This window comes from Asterias amurensis, chromosome 17 (assembly GCF_032118995.1).
Source record: "Asterias amurensis chromosome 17, ASM3211899v1".
Lineage (NCBI taxonomy): Eukaryota > Metazoa > Echinodermata > Asteroidea > Forcipulatida > Asteriidae > Asterias > Asterias amurensis.
Genome location: NC_092664.1, coordinates 1,444,323 through 1,467,637, shown reverse-complemented (window position 1 = coordinate 1,467,637; position 23,315 = coordinate 1,444,323). Strand labels below are relative to the sequence as shown.

The window sequence follows — 23,315 nt, the reverse complement described above, 5'->3', positions numbered from 1 at the left end:
CACTATCACTCACACTGCACGCATGACATACTTCCTGAACAAGAATCTGACCAAGCTGATTAGCCCATCCCAGCGGTCCTGGATAGACTTGTGGCTGTTGGGGCAGAGTGAATGTATACGTGTGCCCATAATGGGCTCATGGTGTACCACGGAACTAATTTGTTAATGGTACAGACCATGTGGTTTATTCATGATTAGACTAATTAATGTTCTTTCAAATGGAGGTTCTGTGCAGTGCAATGTTTCCCATGGCCTTTCAAATGTCAAGTGTCCAAAAGTCTATACTTGCTGCGACCCCCTTGCTCTTTTTTTTTTGCCATCTAGCCATTATTTTGGCTATCTCCCTATTTTGTCAATTTTGTCCGGGGGTTGCCAAACAAAGATGTATTGGCAGACCCGAGCAATGTTATTCAACACTTCTTTCTATCTAATGAAATTGAATTCAAAGTGAATTGAGTAAACTCAAGAAGAATTTGAACTGAGCAACGACATGGAACCTGAAAAATGATGCCATGATGATCTCATCAGGTTTTGAGTGATAATAATTCAAATTTACTATTTCAAAACATACATTAACCCCTGAACTGCACAAAGGATTTTTAATAATCTATATACCAAAATCTTGAAAAATAACCAAATTATTCAGTTAATGATATCATAATTTGATAGAAGTTGAAACTGTTGGTTAGCTGTCATGATGACATCATGGTGGCATCATCGGCTGCCAAATAACTTTAATTAAAAAAAAAAAAATTCGCTGGTGCAAACAAGGTCGTGTGCGCCTACTGTACCCTGAGTACATTGAAAGATTAGTCTCCCGGATTTTCTGCTCTCCCTGCTTGAGATTCGGAGAATAGCACAAGTCAGAAGAGAATGGGAACAGCTTGTGTCAGACTGCTGTGCAGTCGACTGATGATGATGATGATGATGATGACTAATTAAGCTATATTAATCAAGCTAAAGTGATAACACTTATTTGGTGTGAGCCATTTAAATCCCTGAATCTATGTAGATATGAAAGGTCTTTAAAGGCACTGGATGGACACTATTGGTAATTACTCAAAATAATTGTTAGCATAAAACCTTACTTGGTAATGAGTAATGGAGAGCTGTTGATAGAAACGGCTCCCTCTGAAGTAAGGTAGTTTTTGAGAAAGAAGTATTTTCTCAGTTTAATATTTGAATTGATTTTGAGACCTCCAGCGTGTGGTCTTGAAATCAAGCATCTGAAAGCACACAACTTCGTGTGACAAGAGGTTTTTCTTCCATTATTATCTCACAACTTCGATGACCAATTGAGTTCAAATTTTCACAGGTTTGTTATTTTGTGCATATTTTGAGATACACCAAGTGAGAAGACTGGTCTTTGACAATTACCAAAGTGTCCAGTGTCTTTAAAAGTTGTTTTCTCCTGTCTTTTCCTAGGTTCAGGAAAGTCGTATACCATGATGGGAACAGAAGACAATAAGGGTGTGATCCCAAGGTTATGTGACACACTGTTTGAGCGGATAGCGGAGCACACATGTGACAAGAGCCTCTCTTTCAAGGTGGAGGTTTCTTACATGGAGATATACAATGAAAAAGTTAGAGATCTCTTGGATCCCAAGGGGTAAGCTTTTAGTCTATTTTGAATATTCATTTTGGTTTTTACCCATATACACAGATGTTGTTTTAGCATTGTACACTCAGTACTTGCGCGAGTTCGGTGAAAAACTAAATCACAGGCATATTACTCCGGTGGGCTTCGAACCCACGACGTTTGCAATTCTAGAGCAGTGTCATCTATTAAATAGTCTATTTTGGTTGGGGATGAAAAATTAAGATTTTGGAAAATGTACCCAAAATTAGAAATAAACATCACAAAATCTTCATGATAAACCAAGAAGATGCCTCTTATAAACATACCCAGATGTTTAGCATTAAATAGTTATGTCTGTAAATTTTTCTTATTGTTTTTAGGAAGCAAAACTTAAGAGTACGAGAACATAAAATCTACGGACCATATGTGGACGGTTTATCAACTTTAGCAGTTTCGTCTTTTGAAGTAAGTATTGTATAATTAAGCCCCCAAAAAAGGTTGTAGACTATTAACATTATTCCCAGCCAGCGGTATTAACAATATTTGAGTGTAACTTGGGTAGAAGGGATTTAGAAGGCAAAATGAAGTGTGACTAAAGGTGCTTACAGGAGTCACATTGTATGAGAGGTCAGGGCCCAATTTCATGGCTCTGCTTGCTGCCGAATTCTGCGCTTACGATCATGATTCCCCGCTTACGTGCAAGCGCCGAATTTCTGCGCTAGCCTTGTAAGCGTAGAATGCTTAGTAACATGAACTACGCACGCGCAGAAGCCAAAACTCACCGTTAACCCGTGAAATATGCTTGCCGTAAGCACAGAATTCCCTGCTTCCGTAAGCGTCGATTCTTGTGCTTACGGTGAGCAGAGCCATGAGATTAGGCCCTCGTGTACACTTACCATGAAAGTACAACATACTCGGAGAAAGACAAAACGGTCAACAAAGACCACTATATTGACAGATGGATGCTTATAGCAAGAGCTGTGTATCAATACTATTGGGAATTGCATCAAATGCAGAAAATGTGAATGCTATGCCAATAGACTGTGGAAGTCTCGGGCGCGCCGGAGCGAGAAAACACGACAACTGAATAACTTATTTTTTTTATGAATCAAATCTTCGCTTAAATCTTTTTATTAATGCCGAATCTTAACAACAAAAATACCCATTAGAGCTTGTTTAAATTAGTTTTAGCTTTTTAAACAAATACACAATTATCGGTTAAAGTCTATGTATAGACAAAAGTAAAACTCTGGGACAAGGATGTTTGTTTGATCTTAAATGTTTTGAAACCCCTTTTGTAAATCTACGCCCAAATGTGACACTACGGAAAGCTGGTTTATACGGGGACGCACGATGGTCCGCAAGGGCATTAGATAAACGCGTGACGCAGTTTAAAGAGGAAGCCGACGCCTACGTGACCAATGAAAAGGCTTTCTACCCCGCGCAACCAAAACAAGCGTCTGCGTAAGTTTCGTGATCGGAGATGGGCACAAATTCTTAATTTTTTACAAATAACCTGACCTGAGGTCAAGTTTTAATATCGGTTTTTCTTCGTTATTATGTTGACTTTATTTTTACTTTTACATATGTTGTTAATTAGTATTACATTTTTAACAACATATGTCATTTTTATGGTTATAAACTATATTAAACTAAAGTAATGGACGAAACAAAATCTCCCCAACGTAAAACTCCATAAGGTTGGGACCACAATGGTCCCGGAAGTTCATATCTGCGCGAGACTTGCACAGTCTATGACAACAAAGCCCCTTTCACACGAGAGCAATTTAGCAAGGGTCCTTTGCTAGATTGTAGCATGGTTGTTAAATTTTACAAAATGTATTTCATGTGAAAGGACAAACAAAAATTCTACTGTATAGGTTCTCTTGCAAATCTTCTGAAACATTGCTACATTTTACAACCATGCTAAAATTAAGCAAGGGACCTCAGTTAAATTGTTGTCGTGTGAATAGCGTTCAAGAGGCTTTTTCCACAAGCATTGAGAGTCTACTTGTTTATGTTGGGTACTGGTGGTAATATAGCATGCAGCATTCGGTGGTTACAAATTAGCCAACTTCAATATTTGTAACTTCTCTGAGCCCTCCAAATCCAATTATAATGTGATGCACCAAGTGGGTTGAAGAATAAAAAATAAACTAGTTATTTATGCATTGGACAAGGTAAAATAATGTCGAATAATCACACTGCTGTTTTATTTGCAAAGGTAAAAGAACTTTCAGAGATTAGTCGGATTGAAAGAAAGTAGATTCACCCACAAAATCAGCATTTCTTTTCTATAACAACCAACTTACCCTCAAGCCTAAGAAGGGTAGCTGACAGTTTTACAAAACATATGAGACGTGTGCAACTTGCTGGATTAGTGTGGACAATCTATTACAGTGTTCTTGGTTAGTGTTGTCTTCCCTCCCATCCACTGTCAAATCAAATAAGTCCCAATGATTCATAACTACTTTGTACAGTAAAGCCTTGGTAAACCAAAGAATGGAGGAGACAATGACATGGAGTTAGAGTAGTAGTAAATCCTAATCCTTGAGGCGTTAGGTCTGGAATCCTATCTCTTATCCGGTTTATAAGCAGTAACTTGCAGCATCTGGTGCTGATTAACCCACAACTAGGATAGTTAGTTTTGAACAGGGCGAACGGTTGGTTTGCTGACCTGAAGTTTAATTGTATTTTATCAAATTTTAATCTAAAAACTGGAACAAACCCCATACCCCGGGGAAGAGTGACAACAATAACAAAATGTTATAAGAAATAACTAGAAATGCTAAATAGCTAAATAGTAAACTTGCGGGTACAACCATGCATGTATAATATCTCTTTTTAAAGAGCCAGTGTGGACTTGATGTTTCGAACAGTATACTCTGCTCGTCTTCAGTAGGGCAAAGTGAGGTTTTTTCATAACATCAACAAGTCTAATTGACACTTATATTTGACACTTTGGCCTGATCAAGATGAAAAGGGATTTGTATAGGTGTCTGCCATAACATTCAAGACATTGGCTAGAATGTGTAGTTTGAGTGATAATTATGTCAGACAATTAAGTGATTTAGAATTGCATTATAAACCTATAGTGAGTTTCCCTTCTTGACTGGCCTGAGTATGGCTCTTTGGTGTTGGCAGACTATTCACAACTCAGTAATCTGTCAACCAAATACTGGTTTCAAACAATTAGATACTGTTTGAACATGTGTACAGGTATACAGCTACATAGTATCACCATGTTTCCTTGAAAAATTTCAATTATAAGTTGATGATAACTTATGCAAATGTACCTTGAAGTTGAGCGTTGTCACAGTGTAATTCTGAATGATAGACAAGGTCATGATCAGTGATAGACAATTTGAAATGGCCATAATCAACTCTAATCACACACATGTCATACTAGCATCAGGAATTTACAGGAATTTTGCAAGTCTCTGCAACTCAAATAAAGAAAGAAGATAGACATCCGTTGTGTTAATCTTAAACCTTATACATGTACTATGTATAGAGTTTGCACAAGCATCAGTTGAACAGTTGCAGACATTGAGTGATGCCAGCAGACTCAAGCAATTTAAAGACAGTGGACACCTTTGGTAATTGTCAGAGATCAGTCTTCTCACTTGAGGAAACCCAAAGTATAGTGACAGGCTGAAGATGAGCTTCAGTTTGTTCTTGTTTCAAAGAAATGAGGTGCGGGGGGAAATTATCAGTGGCAAAGTTTAACCTTAACATCGTATAAGACAATATTGGGAATCACATCAAATATCGCGTCAAGGCCCCTAGCACATTCATGTACATGTAGATTAGTTGTTTTTATTCATCACTGAAAAGTCACTACTGCTTTAAAATATTATCCCTCTGTTAAGTTAAATGTTAAGGGCATAAGGCCTACCTTTTACACATACAAACACAAGTGTGTAAACACCTCAATTACCCAGGGACCTCTTGAGCTTTTGGGCAGCAGCTCCTATTTGTAAGATCTATATTTCATGTCTATGTATTCCCTTGGTTTAAAGAGAAGATATGATAATCAACATTTTCTGTCCAAAGACACAAGCAATGACTTGCCGTGTAACTATATGTACATGTATGATTCAAACTGGTAAATCAACCAACACATCTTTGTCCAGTGGGCTACATCGTTCAATAATGACACTAAAGTGCTATTCACACGACAGCAATTTAACTGGGGTCCCTTGCTTAATTTAAGCATGGTTGTAAAATGTAGCAATGTTTGACAATATGTCCAAGAGAACTTGGACAGTCAATTTGTATCCTTTCACATGAGGTTCATTTCACAACCATGCTACAATTTAGCAAGGATCCTTGCTAAATTGCTCTCATGTGAACACTAACATTAACACTCCAATCTCCTTCTTATTCAGAACATAGATGCCCTGATGTCGGAAGGAAATAAATCCAGAACGGTAGCTGCAACTAATATGAACTCAGAAAGCAGTCGCTCACATGCTGTCTTCAACATAACAGTCACACAAACACTGACGGATATAGAGTCAGATGTAAGTATACACCCCCCTCCCTTAGCTCATATGTTGAAGGAACGTTACAGAATTGGTCAGAAACAAAAATCATGAAGATCACAGAGTTACATAAAAACTTACACGGTCTAATGATGATGATAGTTGAAAACATTTCCTGAAATATTTCTGTCTGAAGTGTCATATTTATTGAGAAATAAATAATCTAACCAAATGGACCGATGGTATAAATTTAAAAAATAATTAATGGCCTGACGTTTTGACCCTAGCAGAGTCTGAACAGGTAACATGTTTGTTGTGTTGTCATTTAGCCTTCAAGAAAGACTCTGCTAGGGTCGAAACATCAGGCCATAAACTATTTCTTTTGCAAAATATTGACATAGCAAAATGCCACTTTAAGAAACACCAAAGACCCATGAACAATGCAGGTGTAGTTATGGTTTGACCATTTATCAGTGTTTCTAGTACTCTGATAGTGGAGTCTATCTTCAGCTCAAGTTGATCTACTAAAATGCCAATTAGGGACTTAATTGAAGTACTACAATTCGGCTTCATTGGATATGGGACGCAGAAGCGCTATGTTTTCCGTTTCCACTTTAAGTTAATGAGATTAGGCTGTGTTTTTGTTTTTGATTTTGCACGCATAAAATTTAGAAAGTAATATTTGCACTGATCATATGCGGAGCGTGACGCATTGCTGAATATTACTTTTAGATGTTTAAGAAAATGGAACTGTCCTAAGTATGGTAAGACTTAGTCACTTAAGACATACATCATCTTCACCCATTTGGAGGGACTCTTTGTCGTTATCAGCGAGTAGATTATTGGTTTGATTTTGTCCCATTCATATATTTGATTTCTTCACATAATTACTTTTCCTTCCGTTAATAAGTGGCTAGGCATGAACCAAACAGCACTTACTATTGTTGAGTGTTTAGGTTTGGTGGCTTCAGCTGACCCCCTATTGTTGTTTCAGGTTGTTAGGTGTTTAATCTGCAGTGTGAACAGTTTTCCTTTCTACCCCCCCCCCCCCCCCCCAACTCTTCTTCAAACTCCACAATTGAACCTCAACGAGGTTCAGTTTTCTGTTGAAAAGTGATGTCATGATGATGTCATTAGGTGTCAAACTATGTTTAAGGCAGTGGACACTATTGGTAATTAATCAAAATAATTGTTAGCATAAAAACTTATTTGGTAACAAGCAATGGAGAGCTGTTGATAGTATGAAACATTGTGAGAAAAGACTCCCTCTGAAGTAACGAGTTTTCGAGAAAGAAGTAATTTTCAAAATATTTGAATTTGATTTCGAGACCTCAGAATTTGATTTTGAGGTCTCGAAATGAAGCATTAGAAAGCACACAACTTCATGTGACAAGGGTGTTTTTTCTTCCATTATTATTGCGCAACTTCAACGACCAATTGAGCTCAAATTTTCACAGGTTTGTTATTTTATGCATATATTGAGATACACCAAGTGAGTGACAATTACCAATAGTGTCCAGTGTCTTTAACATTATAGCTTGTGCACTACATAATTGAATTTTACAATCTATTCTTGGTCTGAGGAATCATCAAAGCTGAATAAATGTTGCCTTGTTCTTTTTACTTTGAGCTTTTCTTGCAGTCCAAACCAGTCATGGGATCAATGTATGAGGTGCTAGTTGACTCTATGGCTGAGTACATGTCTAAAGTGCTATTCACACGACAGCAATTTAACTGGGGTCCCTTGCTTAACTTTAGCATGGTTATAATATGTTGCAATTGTTTGACAAGATTTTTTGCAAGAGAACTTGAACAGTAAAACAAATTGTTGTCCTTTCACACGAGGTACATTTTGTAAGATTTTACAACCATGCTACAATATAGCAAGGGACCCTTGCTAAATTGCTCTCATGTGAAAGGGGCTTTAGACAACATGAAAGCAAAGCTAATTGTGAAATTAAGAAGAAGAACAAATCAACCTAATGAAAAAGAAGTTATGGTCGAAAGATTGTTTGCAGCCAAGTTTAATTCTTCTCCATTAACTAAAATTGAGCTGAACAAACAGGTGACACCTACCATCAATTATGAATCTTGAGTCATATAGAGTAGAACAATTCATAGATTGGAAGTAATTCAATCATTTACAGCATGTATAATGCAATCATTGTCCTTCCATCAAGTGCTCGTTCATAATGGTTCAGTTTCTCCTGATGATGATAGTTGTTACCATAGCAACTTTGCAGAGCTGATAAATTAGACTGACCTAGTGTTTAAATATATTCAATGAGGATTGGTGTTATTTTACACTCATTCATTTGACTATATGTTTTTTGTCTTTAATTTGTGTATTGTGGTTTGCCGATTTTGAATGCTTAATTGATGGCCTACTGTGCTTATAATATCAAACAGATATAAATTACATACATCACAGGGTTCTCCACAGGGTTAAATCTTGTCTGGGCGCTAAACCAATCCTGCACTATCGTCAAATTGCGCAAGCCATTCCTGCATTGTTGTCAAATATTTTTTTTTTGCCCATACACCGATATGTGTTAGCACTGTATACTCAATACTTTCCCGAGTCCTGTGAAAAAATATCACAGGCATGTTACTCGGTTGGGATTCGAACCCACGACCCTTGCAATTCTAGAGCAGTGTCTACCCAACTAGACCACCGAGATTGCCAGGTAGCTAGAGGCAGTTCGAATCCTATGTTTTGGCAGTGGGTACCGCAACGATATAACGGATGTTAAATTTGCATCGAGGATAAAGAATATTAATTTTTTAAAGTTTTTTTAGGGTATGTCAATATAAGCTCAACAATCACTGTACTTTTTCTGTAAGTGGCTGATAATCACTAAGAGGGACCCCTAAAAGGCAAGCCAAATTCCAGCGATAACAAAAACGATCACGACGCAAAGAGAACCCTTGTATTGGTTGAATTGCTCCGCGCATAATATGCACACGCTCATTCAACCAATAGAATGCTTTCTCTTTGCGTCGAGATCGTTATCGTTTTCATTAACACTGCAGTGTGACCGGGCCTTAACGCTCCAAACATGATTCTACACTGCAATCTGTTTCATGCAATTGCCAATAACAATACTCTGCAAAAACAAAAGCCCTTTCCATCCAAATACCTCAACTCCCACCTCACTGCAAAATCAATGTCCCTATTGGTTTTCCTACCTGGATTCTCTGATTAGTGTCCATACACCTATCTCTCATTGATTCCCTGGAGAAATATGATGGAAACTGAGGTCTGGATGGCTCATGTCGTACTACACAATCATGGAATTGCATATCTACATGTAGCCTGCTCTTTTGCTTGAATTGGTTAAAGGCGCTGGACACTATTGGTCAATACCCAAAACTAGCATAAAACCTTACTTGGTAACAACAATGGAGAACTGTTGATAGTATCAAATATTGTGAGAAACGGCTCCCTCTGAAGTAACATAGGTTTTGAGAAAGAAGTAATTTTTCACTACAATATTTGAATTGAATTCGAGACCTTAGCTGAGGTCTCGAAATCAAACATCTGAAAACACAACTTGTGTGATAAGGATGTTTTTTCTTCCAATATTCTCTCGCAACTTCGGTGACCAATTGAGTTCAAATTTTCACAGGTTTGTTATTTTATGTATATGTTGAGATACACCAAGTGAGAAGACTGGTATTTGACAATTACCAAAGGTGTCTGGTTGCTTTAAAGATAAGCTACTGCTTTAATCATGATGTAGTTTATGCATGGGCAGCAGTATACTTACTCTTCCTGATTTAAAATAAATAATTCCAATGAAATCTCCATTCACCCATGTACTAAAGCTAAAGCTATTGTTAAGAGAAGATTTGTTTCCGCTGATGTTCCCTGTACGGTTGGCAGCAGATTGTGTCACCTTGTAAAATCATATACAAATTACACTGTGATTGGATCTCATCATTCAAATATCATATAGCTCTGGATCTGTTGGGAAAAGACTGGGCAATTTGAGACAACCATAACATGTTCTATACGCATTTTATAAGAATTGCATATTGAGCAATATAACACCTTTAAACAAATGCATTCCTGAAATATTCTAAATGCACATACATGTGCACCTGTATGTATTTTAATGAGATTTGTTAACAGGTTTTGGGTTTGACATTAATAATTAAAAGCACATGATAGTATTGAACATTGGTGTATGTTCTATTTTAATGAGTTGAACAGTAGCTTTTAAGGCATATGTATGGGCACTTTGAGCACAACATCTGACATACGTTTTTCTCTCTAAATATGGACAGATTTAATTTCCTTTACATGCAACTGAAGCCGTACCTTTAAATGAAAAAAAGAGATTGAAGATGAGCGTAAGGCAGAGGGAATGTGTTGCTTCTTGGTGGTGAACTGGAGAGGTGTTATTAGTCACCCATACAATCCTCAATTTCCTCACTGTGTTGTGTTTATGCCATCAAGGGGAAAGCGCTCAAATCTGACGGAGATGCACTGGGGTATTTGAAAAGAGGAAAATCAAGAAGTCTCTCCAGACATGTATGTCAAATGGTTAGATGGAGGTTGGAATTCCTTTTGCAGATTGACAAATTTTGATTTCAAAGCGTCAATTTAAAGATTTTCTTTTTGCATTTCTCAGTATATGTAATCTTTGCCTGCCACCCTGATGTTAACAATGTCAGTTTTATGTGAGCTGTGTGACAAAACAGTTGTATACAGATAACCATGCGTCAGGCCTGTATGCTTCGTTTTTAAAAGGCCAAGGACACCAAGGCATTTTTACCTTTGTAAAGGGCATTCTATGATGAAATTGTACATTTCTACTAGAGCATTTCAAGGGCACCAAGGCAATGACCAGGGGCAACAGAGGCAATCGCCTTTGTTGCCTCTATAAAGTATCAAGGCCGATGTGTTTGAGAAGGCTATATGATATAATTCTTCACATGTTCTGTTGATGCTACGGAGCTTGACATTCTCAACCAAATGTCACCATTTTGATCTGTCATGATTTATGACCACACATAGATTGTGCATGCTGTATGGAGAGTCAAATTGATCAGGTCATGGCAATCGAGTACAATCGATCAATCGATCAATGAGAGTCAGTGAATCGGAACTCCCTACATGTAAGGATGCATTTATTGCCTTGAAAATGGTTAGACTTTAGATGGAATGTTTCCTTATCAAAATATTATAAATAGAAGCGAATATCTTCACAGAATTTCTTTTATTTAGATTTCCATTGTGTTCTCAATCATGTTATGTTGAAGCATGCTGCTTCAGATGTCACTAATCACTGTACTGTATGTAAATGATTGTGTTTTCCATGGGCTTTGCTTTTTTCCCGTGGGCTCTGCTTTTTTCCCGTGGGCTCTGCTTTTTTCCTGACTCTGGAAAAAATAACAGGAGTCAAGGACATGTCTAAGGAAAGCCATACTTTTTGAACACATTGAAACTACACAGTGAAATCTACAGATTCATTTAAAGCCATTGGACCCTTTCGGTAAACAGTATTGTCCAAGGCCCACACTTCGTGTATCACAACTTCTATATAGAATAACAAACCTGTGAAAATTTAGGCTCAATCGGACGTCAGAGTCAGGAGAAAATAACGGGAAAACCCACCCTTGTATCCGCACGTTTCGCCAAGTCATGACATGTGTTTAAAATAAATCCGTAATTCTCGATATCGAGAATTGATATTGTTTTACTGTTTTCTCAAAAAGTAAAGCATTTCATGGGATAATATTTCAAGAGAAGTCATTCACCACTACCTTTTGTAAACCCTGTAAGTTATTTGTAAATCTGTGAACTTTTTAATTTTTTTCTGTGCCGAAAGTGTATAATGGCTTTAAGGTACAATGTGAAATTGTACTGAATATCCTATAGGGAGTAGATTGTGTAAACTATAAGCCATTGTGCACAAGTCAAATGGGACTTGAATTGGATGTGCCTTAAAAAAAGCTCATGGCAATGCTTCCTTCAATTCTTAATGAATGAAAAACAGTTCGGAGAAATATTGAGGCTATAGCGTTTCTCCACCCCCCATCATATCGTATGAACATACCTGACATGTATATAAGCAATATTGCATGTTATCATAAAAAACATACCCAAACTCGACCACTAAAACATTATGCTCAAAGCCAATCGTTTCCATGGTTTTCATTGACATGGTAAATGTTGCCTGCATGTTCCTACAAGATGGGGTGCATTAGATGTCCCCTAGGGAGGGCCCAGATAATTGGGACTAGTCGCCGTCCACAAAACAGGAGAGGACTACAAGTGTTTGTCATGAAATCTAACTCAAACATCCTGGAGCTGATTTCAGGAAAGATCCCTCTGATATTCTGAAATGCTGACCTACATGTAGTTATTACTCCCTCCTCCTCGGGACAGGGTTCATTCAACATTCAAAGAAATGATGCAGAGCAAAGTCTCAAATTTTTTTAGCTACTTTTTTGTAGTACAAAACACAGTGTCCACAGATTTACATTAAACTTACACCGTTTGAAGATAATGATAGTAGAAAGCTTCCCTGAAAATATTAGATGCTGAGGTGCTGTAGTTCTTGAGAAATGAGTAAAACAATGTCATGAAAATACGTTTTACATGCTAAACAAATTTTCATCTTTAGAGATGAAATTTAAGTTTGTGACTTATTGTAATAATTTCTCAAAAACTACAGCACTTTAGCGAGTAATATTTTAAAGGGTCTATGTACTTTTGTTGGACAAAAAACACAATGTCCACAGATTTACATTAAACGTACACAGTTTGAAGATAATGATTGTAGAAATGAAAATATTACTTGCTGAGGTGCTGTAGTTTTTGAGAAATGAGTAAAACAATGTCATGAAAATAATTTTCGTCTCACTGATCATGAGACGAAAATGATTTTAGCATGTAAAAACGTATTTTTATGACATTGTTTTACTCATTTCTCAAAAACTAAAGCACCTCAGCATCTAATATTTTCAGGGAAACTTTCTACTATCATTATCTTCAAACGGTGTAAGTTTAATGTAAATTTGTGGACATTGTGTTTTGTGTAACAAAAGTACCCAAATCCTTTAAGGGAAGCTTTCTACCATCATTATCTTCAAACTGTGACATTGTCACACCCTCTCTTTGCACCAACAGATTTATAATGAGAAATGTTGAGTAGGTTTCTTCGCCATGTTATTTATTGAGGGGGATCTACTTTGACAGAAATGGATCATGCTCTTTTGATTTGATTAAACATGAATATAAAGCCTTAGGAGGTCGTTGTTGTGATACAGGTAGAGCTGGAGCGTGATGTATTACTCTCATGCTATATTTTGACCTCAAAAAGCTCAACACAATAGTTTTCGTCATTGGTCATTTTGTTGACTACCTATCATTTAGAATTGTGTTATTAGTCTTTTTGGGAGAGGCACAATAGCCAACAGGTCTTGAGGCAAAACCCAAACTCTTTTCAATAAGGTAATTTTCATGATTCAGTACTAGACCTAATCAGGACCCAATTTCATAGAGCTGCTAAGCACAAAAATTTGCTTAGCATGAAATTTCTTCCTTGATAAAAACAGGATTACGAACCAAATTTCCACGTGATTTTCAGGATATGCAAACAACAGCTGCATACCAGCAACAAGCAATATGCAACAATTAGAAATTTGTTTGGTAATCCTGTTTTTATCAAGGAAGAAAAGTCATAATGCTAAATAAAGTTTGTGCGCTTAGCAGCTCTATGAAATTGGGCCCTGGTTTTAAGACTTAGGATATAAAATGTTGTTTTTGGAAAGCGAAACATTTAATTTCAATCTAAAATCTTAGTATAAATTACTGTAGACAAATATTTCCATCAGTTGAAAGAACTCAAATCAAACTTGAGAAAGGAAAGCTGAATCCCAGTGGCATTTTAAGACTCCAATGTCAATGTGAAGTGTACGTTTAAAGGCAATGGACACTATTGGTAATTACTCAAAATAATTGTTAGCATAAACCCTTACTTGGTAAAAAGCAATGGAGAGCTGTTGATTGTACAAAACATTGTGATAAATGGCTCCCTCTGAAGCGAGGTAGAAAGAAATGTTTTCCATGAATTTGATTTAGAGACCTCAGAATTAGATTTTGAGGTCTAGAAATCAAGCATCAGAAAGCACACACATTCGTGTGACAAGGTTTTTTTTCTTCTTTCATTATTATCATGCAACTTCGACGACCAATTGAGCTCAAATTTTCACAGGTTTGTTATTTTATGTCGAGATACATCAAGTGAGAATACTGATCTTTGACAATTACCAATAGTGTCCAGTCTCTTTAAGACAACAATTCCAGGTCAGTTCAGCGTCCAGCCAAACATCTGTCAGTTCAGAGTGATTTTTATCTTCCCCACTGACTCCCAACCCTTAGCAACACCCAAGATGAGCAGACACATGTGCAGAATAATATTTGTCTTGAGTTTTTCCCCTGAAGCAATTCATTTATTTGTTTGGGACAGACCAAGCGTAACCCTAAGCCTTTGCTGAGATGCCCTTTTTTAGAGTCTTACTATTTCATCTTGGCTGTCTGGACTGTCAGCGTCAATGAATTGGATGGCAGAGAACGAGCCAGATAAAGAAATATGTCATCGGGTTTCACTGACTTTTCTGCCCCCTCAATTATGGGGAGATGTCAACCGCAATATGCAGGGATTTTCAGGAATTCAAATCTCAAATGGAGGGGAATTTATAGGATTTGCTCTGGCAGAAGAAAGTGAGCCATTAGAAGAGATACTTTAGATGTGTTAAAATGAGAGAGAGAGAGTCACTGTGGGTTGTTTTCTGGTTCAACAGGGTGTATTCTGTTTGCCAAAACCTTAGTAAAGTAATCTTATTTGTAGTTTAAACATTAGAGAAGGTGTTTTTAGGTGTGCATTAATAAACATTTAAACATGAAGGACTGCAAGGAGGCACACATATCTCACATCACACATATCTCAGACTTGTTTCCAAATTTAAAGAACATGAAAAAAAGGGAAATGTCAACCAGGGACATTTCATTAACATACATGGGAACAGTCAGATTGACATGATAGCGCACGTATCTACCAACAAGTTACTCAAGGCGCTGAGTATATACATACTCAGTACTTTCCCGAGTCCTGTGAAAAAAATATCACAGGCATATTACTCGGGTGGGATTCGAACCCACGACCCTTGCAATTCTATTTCAGTGTCTTACCAACTAGACTTGCGAGGTTGCCCGGTAGCTAGAGGCAGTTCGAATCCTATGCTTTGGCAGCGGGTACCACAACAAAATAATAGATGTTAAATTTGCATCGGGGATAAAGAATATTCATTTTGTTTTTTACGCATACACCGATGTCCGTAGCACTGTATGCACTAGTTTCTGTAATCAGTGAGCTTACATTCTGCAGAACCAGGGATGAGCTGGCAGCTTTGAGATACCAACATTACAACTTGCACTGCTCTTGGTCATCAGAAATATGATATCACTTCATATTAAATAATAGACATCACAATGCTTTAAGGGAACAAATTATGACTCCTAAATAGAAATGAGAAATAACGTGCATAGTGTCCTCTGGCCCAAAAAAGCTTCTTTGACATGGTCTAATGACATTAATTCCCTTGATAAGGCAGGATGTGCAATTAAGTATCATATAGCACAATTTAATTGAAGTTTTTGTTTCCTGAGGAAGAAGCTCTGTATTCTGTAATGCTTCAACTGTTTCAAACCCCTCAGCATACCATATCCTTTTCATTCGACTCTAAGGTGTCGTTGTGATACTGACATCGCCAAGATTTTAGACTTAAGGGGCAGTCAGACTGCAGCGATAAATTGGTTGAACTGCTCCACGCAGAATACGCGCACGCTTATTCCACCAATCGAGGGCATGCATTGTACTTGTTTTCATTCTCGTTATTGTTATCGAGGCCTGTGTGACCGGGCGTTTAGACTGACATTAAGTACTCACCACAAGTATGGGCTAATATACATGTACTCAGGTTTGGTACTGTTTGTTCTTTTTAAAATTGTACTCAACTACAATTCATATGGTACTCATTATTTATTCACTTTGGTTCACAGAATTAGGGAGTTTGTTTATTTATTGTTTCTGTGCATTTAAACTCATGACATATTACTAATCTTCAACTACTATAAGCAGTTTCTGATTGCTAATTGAGAAGTTTTCCTTTTACAACAAGAAAAACAAACTATTGTGAAGAAAAATCCTAAACCTCAAGTCTTGGTTTTAGTACTTGATCAATGTCATGCGTTAGTACTTTTTTTTTTACCATACTCATTTTCTGACTTGTGATTTAATGTTATCAATTGGATGTCTTGGGTGTAATGCTTGTACAGGTACAGAACTTCAATGCGACTCATTTACAACAAGGGAATAAATGGGTAGCGACGAGTTCTTACACGGCCGTTTAAAGCCGGCAGGGTCGAATTGCCGTGTGATAAAGCGCATATACCTTTAGCGCACGGCAACAACCCTGCAAGGTTTTAAACGGACGTTTAAGAATGAGTCACTACTCTTTTATTCCCATTCATAAATACCCATTTGTTAAAAAATGTTTAAAAATACAATTACAGACACTTTGACAGTTGAACATTCAAGGTTTGAAATATTGTTTGCGCGTGGGTTGTGTGTACGCCCGCGCGCTTAGAAATAGATTACGCACGCGCGCTTAGAAGTAGATTACGCGCTGTTACTAATAGCTATGAATTGCATTCCGTGAGATAATCTTGCGCGCCTGACACGCGGAAGCCAGCTGGTTATAAACACTGGTCACTATCAACCATTTAAACACCCCCACGTGACGCGCTCTCCACCAATAGGAGTAGGAGGGAAACTGTCTGGGGTATTAATGAATGGAGTTTTATGATGACCACATTTTTCGGCAGATCGTAGATGTCTTTTGAGATCCCTTTAGCGTTGAATCCTCCCTGACTACTCCTCAAGTAGCAACGAGTCCCTCTTCTTAAGAATGTGACAATATCGATATCCAGTGAGAAGTCCGTCGATGATTGTAACATGTAAGATGATAGTCAGGACTATGGAACAACAGGACTGTGGAACCACATAGAGTACATACAATGTTGCATGATCAATCTTCACATTCACCCACAATCATGGCAAGAAAAACCTTTAATTCATAGAAGAAAAAAATTATTTCTTTTTTCTTCTTTCTGTTTTCTTCTTCTTCAGCAGTCTGGCTAAAAATCCACACTTAATTAAATCTTTTGAAACCAGAATGTTTACAGCTGGTATTGAATTGCAAATGATGTCATGGTGGCAGAAGGTCTGCACTTTGTAAATGATGTTTCATGGAATCGCATCAGAGGAACATCATCCCATAAACTTCATGTATTGAGTCAATTGTCTGCATGGATGAGATTTAGTTACACAGATGATTATAATAGTAATAATAACCTGTTTTTATATAGCGCTTTTCACACATCCGAGGGTTTCTCAAAGCGCTTTGAAGGAATACCTCTTGTCACTAGTCCTTAAATCATTCCTTAAACCATCTCAGCTCCCTGGGGATTATGCAGCCTGTGCAACATTAATATGCGCTACTCGGATAAACCAATCACAAGAACCATCCCTGCCCTCACAGGTACCCATTTACCCCTGGGTGGAGAGAAGCAATTATAGTTAAGTGTCTTGCTCAGGGACACAAGTGTCACGACCAGGATTCGAACCCACACTATGCTGAACAGAAAGAAGCACCAGAGCTTGAGTTCGCCGCTCTTATCCACTCGGACACAACACCCTATGATTATACAGCAATGGAAGGTTGAGCATACTGACTTCATTGTGTTGTATGATTTTGTAGTCATTAGTTGGGGATGTAGTGCTTTCTGCTCTACCAGCCAGGCTTCTGATGGATGATACCCAAGCCTACATCCGTATGGACTGTAAAGGCCCGGTCCCACTGCAGCGAGAACGAGGAACGATAATGATAATGATGCAAAGAGAACACATTCCATTGGTTGAATAGGCGTGTGCGTATTCTGCGTGGAACAATTCAACCAATAGAATGTGTTCTCTGTGTCGTGATCGTTATCGTTCTCGTTATCGCTGCAGTGTGACTCGGCCTTTAAGGGGGTAACCCTGTTTCAGCCCCAGGAGTAGGTGGCAACAGCCCCTGGAAAAAAGTTGATTGTAGCCCACACCTTGAAGTGGCCTTCAGGCTTTGTGTGTCTGCTGACTTGCATAATTGTTTTTGTTTAATTAAATGTAGACCCATAAGCAGAGAAGTGAGAACATAAGCAACTGCATGATGGACAAGAACATTTAGAAAAGCATCACAAATGTCTTGTGGTATCTAGGAATTAATGACATGTTATTATTTTATCTTAACACATCAGACTATGGTTCCGAATATTTATATTTCATTCTTTTGAAGATGATTTGTAGAACCAAGTTTCAATATGGTGACTACACTTTTTATTTGAAATTGTAGCAAAGAGTCTATCGGATGACTTTGATGGCTTACACTCATCACAAATTGAATTACTTGGTTAAGTTACCAGCGGAAATAAAAGATGTTAGTGTATATGTCTTGGTGATGTACTTGTATCTCACAAATTGAATAACTTCGTTTTAGTTACTCAGGATATACATATTTAGGTATTCTGTGTATGTTATGTATGTCACAAATATTAAATTTGGTTTACATTACAGTTGGTAAAAGTAAACTTGGTGTTAAAAGGTAGCATCGGGTCCTGTCCTATGGATTGCATCACCTTTCTACAAATTCAATAACAAGGTTGTAAAAGTAGCAAGTGATGATTGTGACTGAAACCTCAACTTTTTTCTTTCTTTCTAATTTGGCAGCAGTGCTCATCTAAAATCCTAGCTGTGTAGTTTTCAATATGACTGTCTAAGGTTACACCTGAGCAATGACTACAGATGTGGCCTGGAGGATTCAAAGTTCTGTTTATTGTACTTAACAGTACTTTTATGTTAGGTTTCAGTCAGGTTTTGGTACAATGGTGTTAAATTTTGCTGGAAATTTAAAACCTGGGCGTCCATTTTTTCTATTACAATACATGTAATTGACAGATAATAGGCCTGTCACACCATGGCGTGTTGCCCGAACGTACGCCGGCGTATACACAAAAATAGTTCAACAATTTTCCAAGAGCGTCCAACTTTCCAACGAATTGCATCAAAAAAGTTGACGTATCAATAGCGTATCCATAATGTATTGAACGTATACATAGTGTATGACTTATGTATTGATAGCGTACCACTAATTTATTACAAAGTTATGTTTGTAACACGATCGCTAGGCATATGTTGTACATAAGAAAACAACAGACTCCTTGGAGCTATGTAAGACATAGGTTAGACATATACAGCACATAATATGTTATCGTCTCGTCAGCTGACGTACACCAACGTATACCAACCTACGAGTAACGTACATCCAACGTACATGCATGTCAGTGATGTCAACATATGTCAAACTTATAGGCAACTTTTTCAGAAAGTATAAAGCACACGTTCAGTACGGCGAGAAATTTTGAACATGCTCAATATTTTGTTTGCAGACTCGAAGTGTTTCAAATTTTAACAGCGTATCACAACGTCCTCTTAATGTAAACGACGTATCACGATGGTGTAACACTCAACGTTAAACCAATTTGGGCGTTCCTTTTATCTTATTATTTGTTTAAGTAACGGAACTTTATCACTCCTGGTAACAGTAGTTACTGATGAAATTTGATAGATTTTGTTTTTCTCTTTTTGATTTTGTTGTCAGGTCTCGGGTGAGAAGGTCAGTAAGATAAGTCTGGTAGATCTAGCTGGTAGTGAGCGTGTGCAGAAGACAGGTTCAACCGGAGATAGATTACGGGAAGGAAGCAATATTAATAAGTAAGAATGTGTGCAGTCATGTAGCACTCTCTGTTCAGTCAAAGTTAAATAAGTTAAACAGCGGCTACAGGATAATCTCAATATTTTTACTATTACCTTTTTTTGTCCAAACAGACGTCGTAGATACCGATTTATAACCTTTTTACGCTTAAAATTTGCATTTGGTTATAAATAATTCAAGTCAAAATTGCACCTCTTCGCGCAGCTTTTACAACCTGGGAAGCGGCAGTCAGGCGATCACCTTACGGAGATATTGAACAAAGATATTGACAAAATAGGGACACCGCCAACATAGGGCTAGATAGCTCAGCACGTTAATCCGGAGGTCGTTGGTTCGAAGAATCAGTGTAAACTTTCCATTACTGTTAGGGACGATAAATGTTATAAATTGATAACTATTGATTGTGTTTTCTATAACAGATCACTGACGACGTTAGGTCTAGTCATATCAGCTCTAGCTGACCAATCAGCACCCAGTAAAGGAAAGAAGAAGATCAATTTTGTGCCTTACAGAGACTCTGTTCTCACTTGGCTTCTCAAGGTAAGTTATTCTTCCAACCTGACTGCATTATTAGAGAGGTTTTGCAAGCGTCTGGATAAAGATACAGATACGGATATGATAACCGTATCCGCTCACGTCAGCCGCATGTTGGATTTTGTTTCGCATGATATAGGTATGTGTCACTTGACATGCTTGAGGGCGCTCGCGTTCATGATGAGTGTTTTTCCGGCAAGCATGACCGATTTTATACACTGCATTTTCTCATCGTTTTGCTTGCAAATGACTAACAATTTTCTATCTATATCAAGCACAATACCAATGTAAGCAATTCTGTTGGAAATGTTTCTGATCTGGGACAAAAAGACAACTAAAAGTCTGTAAAACGGTATCCATTTTTCAACGACGCGTATGAGCTCCTGTATCCGTGGCTAATGTGTGTGTGCAAAATGCGATAGTCGTGGATACGCGTCCTGTGAACACACAAAGTGTCGACGTATTGATATCTGATATGTGTATACGTTCACATGCAAAACCTCCCATCAAGTCCTGCACCACAATCACGCTGCCACAACCACAATTACACCAATTTCAATCTCAATTTGAAGCTAAATATAACGCGTGTTCAGCGGTAAATTTTATGTGTGGTTCTCAATTTTCTCTAAAAAAGGGGTGAGTGATCAAATTTAATTTGATCTTTTGTGCACCATAAAATTGCGGGGAAAAAAAAGAAAAGAAAAAGGGCAAACTCAACCACAATTTTAGGAGTGACAAGCCTTGAATGAGTTTATCATATTATGAATAAACATGGTGGATTTCACAAAGAGTTAAGACTAGTCTTATCTCGAGTTACATGTAGGAACTTAGGACTAGCCTTGCGTTTTTAGTATCTACTAGGACTAACTCTTTGTGAAAGGTCACTTGATTCTACCTATTTATTTGGGATGATTGAACATTTAGTCAAATTTGTTGATGGTATTTGAAAGAAGAAGAAGAAGAAGAATCTAGAGTATTGGTTCACACTTGTTTGAGAGCGGTGTAGGGATTTATTGAATGTCTAATGTTACATGTAATACCTGAGTAACCATTATTCAGTGCATTTATTCTATTGACCCAATTCACCTGACGTCATCATCAGAATATTTTTGGATGCACCATTACGGTGGTCAATGTCACTGCGTTATTCAGTGAAGTGCGCATTTTAGGCCACGCGGCGTTTACACCTAAACTTATTGACCAACAAAATGGTGAGCGTGGCACAGTCGCCGCGTGTAACGTCCGTGCAAGGGGTCAATACAGGAGTGTAATGAATCTGTAACTTTGTTAATCTAGTTGTCATCTTGTAGACCTATCATGGTGCAGCCATCTTTAATTTCTCCCATTGGTATCAATGTATACCAAACCGAGGCTGGAAGAACAAAATAGTCTGGTTCCTGTTTGCAAAATGATTATTAGTATTCATTATTGTTATTCGTTACAAGGAACATGACCAAGATGGTGGCACGGTGATAATGGTCTATTGTTTTTCTATTGTTGCTTTAGGAGTGTCTAGGAGGGAATAGCCGGACAGTGATGGTAGCTACAATCAGTCCAGCTAGCGATAACTATGAAGAGACATTATCTACACTACGCTATGCTGACAGGGCAAAGAGAATTGTTAACCATGCAGTTATTAATGAAGATCCCAATGCAAGAGTAAGTCAATGGAGTCTTAAGTCTATATTGCGCAGTGACCTATATAAATATACTTTTCTGCACATTACAAGGAATACAAAAAAGGAAAAAAAAAAAAAAAAAAAAAATACACAAACGGAGCAAAAATGAATTGAACAGGTGAATTAAACAAATGGGTTTTTAACTTTGATTTAAATACATTAAGTGAAGAAGACTTTCCATGCAAGGTGGGAGATTGTTCCAAAGATTTGAAGTGGCGTATACAAAATGCTCGATCACCTACGTGTATAGTAGCCCTTGATTTCCTTGATGGGTGAGATTTATTCCATCAACCTATAATTCCATTTAATACTCGCAACTCAAACCGGCCTCATACCAAATGTTCTGACTTGACTTACTCAGCCCTCTTTAAGATGAACGGCTTCAAACCTTTAAGTTCAAGGTTTATTCTCAATCCCAATCAAGTTAAACTCAAAATTCTCCCCCCCGAGAAAATTGGATTTGACTGTGAAACATAGAGTGGTGAATATAGACCATGGGCGCTTGATTAAATACAGATTGATCTTCCAATATAGTCAGACAGAATTAATGAATTAGAGAATGTCCTTGGTTTTCTAGAGTATTTTCTCTACTTCTTTTCATTGTGATGTCTCTTTGTGAGTAAATCAATTGTCTGTCCCCGAATAAATCATTTTATATTGTTCATATTTAGTTCATTCCAGAATTTGTTTCAAATTACATTGCGTGAGTGATTTTTTTGGCTTGTATTAGTTGAGGGTATGATATTATGAGTAGTGATGGTCTAGGAATGAATTAAAGGAACATGTTGGATCGGTCGAGTTGGTCTTTGAAAAGCGTTCTGTAACCATTTGTTATAAAATGCATATGGGTAGAAAGATGTTGTAAAAGTAGAACACAATGATCTACACAAATATGCCTCGAAATTGCGTGGTTTTCTTTTTACCACGTCGACTAACACGGTCGGCCATTTATGGGAGTCAAATTTTTGACTCCCATAAATGACCGACTGTTTTAGTTCGTGATGTAAAAGGAAAACCGTGCAATTTTGAGTGATACTTGTGTGGATCATAATATTCTACTCTTAAAATATCTTTCTAACCATATGCATTTCATAACAAACGGTTACAAACGCTTAGACCAACTCGTCTGAAACAAGGTAACATGTTCCTTTA

General features: G+C 37.6%; 1 protein-coding gene across 5 annotated transcripts in view; it reads left to right on the top strand.

Moving 5' to 3' along the window:
• LOC139950010 (kinesin-like protein KIF13A) overlaps positions 1 to 23,315 on the top strand; it is a 121,562-nt gene that overhangs the window by 57,432 nt on the left and 40,815 nt on the right. For all 5 annotated transcript variants that reach the window (XM_071948632.1, XM_071948629.1, XM_071948631.1 and 2 more), the window contains exons 6-11: positions 1,426 to 1,609; positions 1,960 to 2,044; positions 5,971 to 6,105; positions 19,837 to 19,949; positions 20,370 to 20,490; positions 21,991 to 22,143. In XM_071948632.1, coding sequence (XP_071804733.1) covers positions 1,426 to 1,609; positions 1,960 to 2,044; positions 5,971 to 6,105; positions 19,837 to 19,949; positions 20,370 to 20,490; positions 21,991 to 22,143 — 791 coding nt within the window. The remainder of the gene's footprint in view (positions 1 to 1,425; positions 1,610 to 1,959; positions 2,045 to 5,970; positions 6,106 to 19,836; positions 19,950 to 20,369; positions 20,491 to 21,990; positions 22,144 to 23,315) is intronic.